Source organism: Nymphaea colorata, chromosome 13, assembly GCF_008831285.2.
Source record: "Nymphaea colorata isolate Beijing-Zhang1983 chromosome 13, ASM883128v2, whole genome shotgun sequence".
NCBI lineage: Eukaryota > Viridiplantae > Streptophyta > Magnoliopsida > Nymphaeales > Nymphaeaceae > Nymphaea > Nymphaea colorata.
In genome coordinates this window covers 12,621,908-12,629,529 of record NC_045150.1, presented here as the reverse complement: position 1 = coordinate 12,629,529, position 7,622 = coordinate 12,621,908, and the positions used below count along the sequence as shown (strand labels likewise).

The following is a 7,622-nucleotide window of genomic DNA, read 5'->3' as shown; positions in this document are numbered from 1 at the left end:
TTTTCTCCCGACTTGAATCTTTAAAATATCAAGATATCTTAGGTCTATTGAAATTATTTTTTTAATTAATTCCTTGTTGGAGAAAGCTAAAGAAAAATTTTCCCAAATACATAACAACAGATTTGGGCATCAGTCATCTTCTCCTTTTTAAACTTAATGGCGCCATGCCTGGAGGACAAGAAACGCAGCTGGGCCATACATCATCAACAGAAAGACAAAATCAGCACAAAAGAAGGAAACTTCAAGAAAGAAAAGAAATAAGGCAGTTAATTCACCAATTTCAGGTAGAAATGCCATGAGAACAACAATTTAGATGGGCTCTTCAGAGCGAAGAAGGCGACCCAACAATGATACATTCGGGGTAAAGGTTAAAAAGATAAAAAGAAAGGGAAAGCCCGCAAACATGCCTGGTAGGGTCAGTATACAGTAAACTGGGCAGTTGCAGCACTGAACAAAGCCATCACCACAGGCCGGCTCTCAGCTGCCGGAAAATCTTCCGGCCAGACCGCCAGGTGCAGAGGAGAAACAAATAATCAAAGCATGTCCGTGTGAGGAACAGAATGAGGTGGGGTTCTGTCGGGTGATCAGAGTGTAAGAATGTGAAGGAGAAAGGACAGGGAAGTGCAAATTCTGGTCGTGGTGCAGTATGTGGAGGTAGAAGCTAGAGGCCTCAGCAAGTTCAGATGCGGAGAGGCCCACCAAGGGGGTCCCGGTTGGAATTGCCCTGACTGTGGCCCAGAGAGAGGGCAGCAAACTGTGAATCCAGGTCCCTGGAAGTTGCAATGGAGGCCTGCTGATCGTAGCGTTGCTGCTGCTGATACAATAACATTCTTAACCTCTGAACTTCCCTCTCCAACATATCCTGCTCCACTGCATCAGTAAACAATTTGTTTAAACGCATGAAACTTGATGAGTTTAGGCGGAGAATCAAACATGATAGAGTGAGTATGAAGATAGACAGGAAGCCAATCTATGAGCAAAATGATCCAAAATTTTATTCCCCGGACATCACAGGCATGACAGGCCAAATGACAAGCCATCTTATGCAATCAATGATTTTGGAACCATTCATGAAACAAAGAAATAAGAACAAATTTTTGTCGCCTTTAGACACCAGATGTAGATGGCCAGGGTGCCAAAAGAACAGCACAAGCATACGTGCTACAGTACAATACCAATGCATTAGAACTCATACTAAGAAAAAGAACTAAGATTGACATTTTATGCCAACCATTTATTCCATGAAGACTCGCCATTCTTCGGGCATGCTTTTTCGTCATTCAAATGTATCAAATACTAGAAAACGTAGGTCCAAGACTAGAAAATCAAGATACTGAGACAACAAAAAAAAACTTAATCCAGTAGAAGAGCTAAAATATTTTAGTTCCAAGATTTCACAAATTTAGTCTATTTAAGTCAGGAGAAGGCAACACAAGGCTCTCTTACCCTATGTCACATGGTTACGGGTGCGGGTGTGGGTGTGGCTAAAGGTACGAACAAAATTCAAAATCACAGCTACGTGGGTACAGCTGGCCGTACATAATATATATATATATATATATATATATATACACACACACACACACACACACACACACACAAAAAAAAAAATACATTAAGATTTTAAACAAACCAAATTATATTGTAATGTATTCAATATATAAATTCTATGTTGTATATTGAACATATAATTACAGATACAGCAATATATATCACAGCGTGTATGCAGTTGCAGTCACGAAAGTCAAAAAGAGAACACGGCAGTTGTAATGTGTTGTAGAATGGAAGGACTTAAACCATTGGCCATTGAAAAGTGCGAAAAAAAGCAAGGAAAAAATTACATGAAAGATGGAGATGAAGACGATGCAGGGACAAGGTAAAGGAGAGGAGCAGTTGGCTAAAAAAAGAAGTCAAAGAGGGATTGGTCAGTGAAAAAAGGTACCAAAAAATGGACGAAAGAGGAGTCGGTCAGGACTGATTGTGTCCAGAAAAGTCGGATACGACGCTGGGTACGTTGACCGTACCCGACACCACCAGGCACCGTGTCCATGCCATGTCGGATGTGTGTCTGTACCCACACCCGTGTCCAGGCGAGTCGACACCGACACTTTAGGTGCACAGGCACACCCGTGTATCAGAGCTCTTACCTAACCATTATAGGACTCTAATAAGTAGCATCTTAAAAATAGGTTGCTGATAATTCCCAAAAAGTAGCAATCCAGTGACACCCAATTCTAAAAAACATAGGAAGTTTGCAACTCAAATTTGAACAATAGAAAAATAACCTCCAAAAGCTTTGTAACTTCAAATGCATGAGATTCTTTGATTGACCAAGCCATCATCAACAAAATATTGCAAAATACGGAAGCTCTCCAACCTAGTTCTAGTGCTGAGTGGCAATAACAAGTGGCAAGCACTGAACATTCGTCTAACCAAGAATTCAAAATGAAGCTTGGTGACGCTATGCTACAATCCAAAGGCACCTATTTCTCTTTACTATCACAAACCTCTCAAAGGGATCTACTGAGATATGCACAAGTACAGTATACTTTAGAAAGGTCTATATGCATGCATCTAAAGAGAAACAAGTGACATGCATAAGCCATAAAGTTTACTAACTTTGTACAACAAACTGAAATTTCCTTTTCAAAGGTTGTTTTTTGAACTCTTTCCATTGTGTTAGAAATTTTAGCAAGGAAGCTACAGCTAATGGAAAATGATGGTGCCAAAGAACCCACAAAGGAATACTTACAGTACTTCACAAGTTGCTCTTGAGACATGCTTTCTAATCGCTGCCTTAATGCCTTGTTCTCTAAACTTAGTATGAGACGTTGTCGATCAAGAAATTCCAGTTCAGCTGAAATTTCAGATTCTTCAGCCTGAAATTGTATACATTAAATTACTGAATCTACTCATACTTTCTCGACACAAAACACTTTACACAACTCAACTTGCCTGCAAAGCCTGAACATTTCTTTCCAATTCAGCTATATACTGAAGCTTACGAACCCGAGAACGTTGAGCAAATTGCCTGCCATTATGGAGTTGTCATAGTAAGAAACAGCTCAACATAAGCAGAAACATCACTGTGACAAGAATTGGCTAAGTTGGTCACCAGGTATCTCTAACCAACTTCTCATTCTGTCAGAAAAGAACAAGAAAGAAAAGAAAACAAACTTCTTAAATTGGTGGTTTCAAAACCTTCCCTTTCCTAATTTATTGGGAAGAAATATCTTGGGTGGGGCTATAAGGCTCCCATGAAAAGAAACAAATGTAAAAGCAAAAAACTTTTTATTAGTGGAGAAACAAATTAACAACTTAAGCATGGACTGTGAAGGGACTAGAAAATGAATTCTGCAGGCATTTCTAAGAAACTGCAGCTTCAACAAACTATGCTATCAAAGTTGAGATTTGAAACAAAAAGACATCAAATCCAATAGTCAACCTGACTTGCAGAACCAAAGAGATAATCATCCAAATTTCAGATGCTTGGTTAAAGGCTTCTCTTGTTTGTACCATGATCTAAAACTATAACCAACTATTTGTGTTTGTTCAAAAAAGGGATTCCATGGATGTGACTTGCAAAATCCAGGGCTTATTCATAACTGTTGCTTAAGGAAATGATATGATAGGGTAAATTGTTCTCGTAAGAGGACTCATAAGCAGACCAATACAATGAGACACATTAAGACTTTAAATGGGACTAGTTTTCTGTATGACAAGAGATGGCTCTTCCAACACATTTTCTTTTAGTAATGTCACGTTTTCCTTTAAGGGAAGAAAAGGGTATAGTGGGTTAAAAACAAAAAACGTGTTTTTTCACTTTTTTTTCATTTTTCGAGTTTTTTTTAATGCCAAACAGTTTTTTTTCATTTTCTATTTTTTATTTGTTGCAAATCCACTTATCTTTTGATGTTTGTGTTATTAGTTTCTCACTTCTTTTATTTTCCCCCATTTTTAGTTTTTTAAAACTTTTAAAAATTTACCATGCTTTTTCCGTTTTTTTCTCATTTTTTTCAAGCTCGCAGTATTATACACAAGAAAAACTTCGTCGTTTAAAACTCCAAGACGTCAACCTGAGTTTCAAAATCTTCTTAAAGAGAATTTTTAGTCAATACTTTATAGATTATGCCCTAAAAAATTTACTCTATACTCTTTGTTTTAGGTGGCAGAAGCTTTGGAAATGGTTGTAAACAATCTCATTCTTGCAACTACAATTTATTCAAGATTGACCTCCCACCATGTTTCAGGAACCAAGCCATATGAAGATTATATAATCGAGAATACAAACCATAGTCAGCAGTCAAAATAATGAAATATGTTCACGTATGTCCGGTACCTAGGTTCAATTAAGCAATGATAGTGGAAGTTCTTTTTCGTTTTTTCTGAGAATGAACTCAAAAAATGAGTCGCCATCTATATTTACGAAAGTTACATAAAGCATTTGTTTCTGATTTCCTTTTCAAAAGCTAGAACAAAGATTCCTCAACACTTACGTGCAACAAATCTACAGCCTTTTTAAGATCAATAGTTGCACATAAAGCAATAAAACGGGAAGACACGGTAACCACAAAAGCTAATGGATAACTTACTGTTTTACACGTTTTGTATCTGCCTCGGATGATGATGGCTTAGCATGTGAGCCTTCTACTTTTTCTGGGGATCCTTTCTGCTCAGTAGGAGTGGAATCCTCTGTACTCTGTTTTTGAGCAGCTACTGTACTCTGTTTTTGAGCAGCTACAAGTTGCCCGTCTTTCTGAGTAGTTAATGATTCTGTGCTAGCAGACTTGGCGTTATTTTTTGCAACTTTATGACCACCTGAATGTATACTGTTTGGAGTTGATGTCCATCGTCTATTCATTGGTTGTACCCCAAAAGAATTTGTGTTGGAGTAGAAAGAAGTGTGGTAGTCATCTTTAGCTCGTTGAAAATCCAAAGATCCTCGTGATGGCATGGAAGGTACATTTCCATATATAGGTTCCCACTGAGAGAAACTATCTATGTCAGAGAAACTTCTAGGTGCTTCCAAATAAGCAAAAGAGTCACTCGAGGAACGGCGGTGACCCCCTTTCCTAACAGGTGTCTCAGGCTCATTGAGCAGGTCATCAAGCCATGAAGGTTGCTCATCAATGAGACAGCTCTCAGAGGAAGTACGCTGGTGATGTTTAAGTCCCTCTCTTGGGTTTGGAATGCCTCTTGATGATGTTGCATGAGTAGAGCCATAATCTACAAAGCCAGAAGTTACACTCGGAAAAGGGCTCTTAGGAGGCAGATGTGATTGCTGTCTTCCTGGATATGACCAAATACCAGTGTTTGTGACGCCTTTGTAGTTTGCCATTGGCAACTTTGAATTAGAACTAAAAAATAAAGAAAAACCAAACAGTGGATTAGTGAGAGAAAGAAGTTCTGAAAGATATTTCAAAAGAAAAAACAGAAAAAAAGGCTTGCCAATCATAAAAGCAACCAATGGAGTTAAACAAAAGAATTATGCATGATCTGTTTCGACATTTTCCAACAGAGATATACATACTTGAAAGGAGATAGAAACAAAAACATAAAAAAGAGGCCAAGGAGGTTAAGAATTGTTGGAACCAAGCAGCAAACAGCAATCAAAGTTATTCAACCAACTGGCAAGCTTTTACAATAGATGTAGTGAATTATGGAAGACAACAAAAATATGGCCCAAAAAGTTCATATAATTGCTGAAGATATCTTCTAATAGGTGGCGCTCTTACTGAAGAATTGATGTCGCAATCATAACTACAAAGCAAACTAGCTCTCATTGCAGCATCAACACAACAAAGTGTTCCTTGTCATTATGAGACGCTGAAATATATTTGTATTATTTATTCACACTTTTAAGCACCACACTTTAGAAAAAGCGGTGCAGATTTCACCCAAATGAGCGCCACTGAAAACAAGAGAAATCAATCAGCTGATTGGTGATTAGAAAATAAAATCGACATCCAACAGATATTTATTTTCAGAAGAGAACAAAGGAAGATTTTAAATGAATCTAAAAGCAATCCACGAGACGGCCACTATTACGCGATGAAGTGGACGCCGGACAGCATCGTCACATAAACTAAAGGAAGGAAGCTAATATTGTTTTTCAATCCACAAGAAGATATCATGTATTGCAGAACCACGCCTTTTTTAGGTTGTTTATGATGCAAATTGATGTACAATGAAGGAGAATTAAATCGTGCATATACAAAAACAGAAATGCAAAAGCCTGATTTTTTCTTTTAGGAAAGAACCATCGACATCGAAACGTGAAAAAACTATGAGAATCTTAAACAAAAATGCGGAAGCCTGATTTCCTTTTCTTATAGAAATCTACTGTTTGTTCGCGCAAACAATTCGAAAGAAAAAATAATAATAAGACCATAATGCAACTCGAGGAGTGCAGTAATCTCTTACTTACCAATCGATACGAAGATTAAATACTGGAAACCGGAATACAGCCAAACTACCGCTCCAACCAAAGTTTCCTGTAGCTCATACGGTTCAAACTCTCAAGATTCTCTAAAATGTATAAGCAGCAATAGAAACCTTGTGCAGAAAAACAACCTAGGATCTGAACTCCAATGGCCTTTACTTTTCCTCTGTCAATACTCAGGAAAGCGATGAAAACCGAACCGATTTCTAAGCGAACAGCACAAAGACGAAGAAATTCGGACACAAGAAGTGGTGAGATCTCCGAAATCTTCGATCCGAATCAAAACGCCAAGCAACAGCCAGAATGCATCAAAACTACCGGAACCCCAGCCCCCAGCGGCGGGCGGTTAACGATTCTCCGACGATCTTCCAAGCAAACAAGCCGCACAAGATTCGTAGGCCGAAATTTGAGGAAGCGCCGAGATCACGATGTCAAGCAATCAAACTTCTCGACGAAATGGAGACGGTCACCACGCGATCTTGAGAATTTCTCCGTCGGGAAACCCGGGGAAGCTTCAATGTTTAGTTTCCGTCGCAGAGCCGCGCGGCTAACCGCTCGGAATCATCGAAAACTTATACGATTTTCCGCTGGAAACTTCGCCTACGAAATCAGGGGGAGGAATCCAGAGAGGAGATCAGCGGAAGGAGCTGGAGGCAGCTGAAGAAAATAAAAAAGAAAGGCCAGGCCAGACGGGATTCCGACCGTCCGATTGGCCAATCCAACGATCTCCAGGGAGGGAAGAGGGAGGCGAAGGGTTAAAAAAAGGGTGGGTTGGGGGAAGTGAGGAGGATGACAGAGGAGAAGGAAGAGGACGCCACCACCACTTCCCCCCTCTCCCTCCTCTCCTTCCCTCTCTCTCTCTACCTCTCCGTCCCTTTCTTTTGCTTCATACGAAGAAAATAAGAACGTGACTTGGAGAGGACCTTGCGGAACAGCCAGCCAATCGTACGATGCCACGTTTCAGCAGCACCAGCCTTCGCTCAGCTTCGTGGGGCTAATTCGGCGATCGACTCCAACCCGGATCCAATCAGTTGGATTCGATATGAAAAATTGGATCCGATTAGTGATCAGATCCGAACGAGGTATCTGATCTTTTTTACAGGATCTTAAGTGCATCTGGATCCGATAGACACCTATACGCTGATCCAAACCCGGTTTGAGCGATATCTCGCTAGTGGAA

At 39.6% G+C, this 7,622-nt stretch overlaps 1 protein-coding gene across 1 annotated transcript; it reads right to left on the bottom strand.

The window, feature by feature from the left end:
• Positions 1 to 240: 240 nt before the first annotated feature.
• Positions 241 to 7,317, bottom strand: LOC116266937 (uncharacterized protein At4g06598-like). The gene is made up of 6 exons (XM_031648446.2): positions 6,574 to 7,317; positions 6,428 to 6,494; positions 4,593 to 5,357; positions 2,956 to 3,031; positions 2,753 to 2,879; positions 241 to 870 (listed from the first exon to the last, which is right to left on the bottom strand). Exons 3-6 carry the CDS (start codon positions 5,336 to 5,338, stop codon positions 680 to 682), a joined length of 1,140 nt encoding a protein of 379 aa, XP_031504306.1. The 5' UTR covers positions 5,339 to 5,357; positions 6,428 to 6,494; positions 6,574 to 7,317; the 3' UTR covers positions 241 to 679.
• Between the last annotated feature and the right edge of the window lie 305 nt (positions 7,318 to 7,622).

Excerpts from the sequence above, each read along its gene's own strand:
- LOC116266937 (XM_031648446.2), bottom strand. The coding sequence starts at position 5,338 with ATGGCAAACTACAAAGGCGTCACAAACACTGGTATTTGGTCATATCCA. Across the intron at positions 3,032-4,592 it reads GATACAAAACGTGTAAAACA|GCAATTTGCTCAACGTTCTC; the intron begins GTAAGTTATCCA and ends CCATAATGGCAG. Across the intron at positions 871-2,752 it reads AGAGCAACTTGTGAAGTACT|TGGAGCAGGATATGTTGGAG; the intron begins GTAAGTATTCCT and ends TTACTGATGCAG.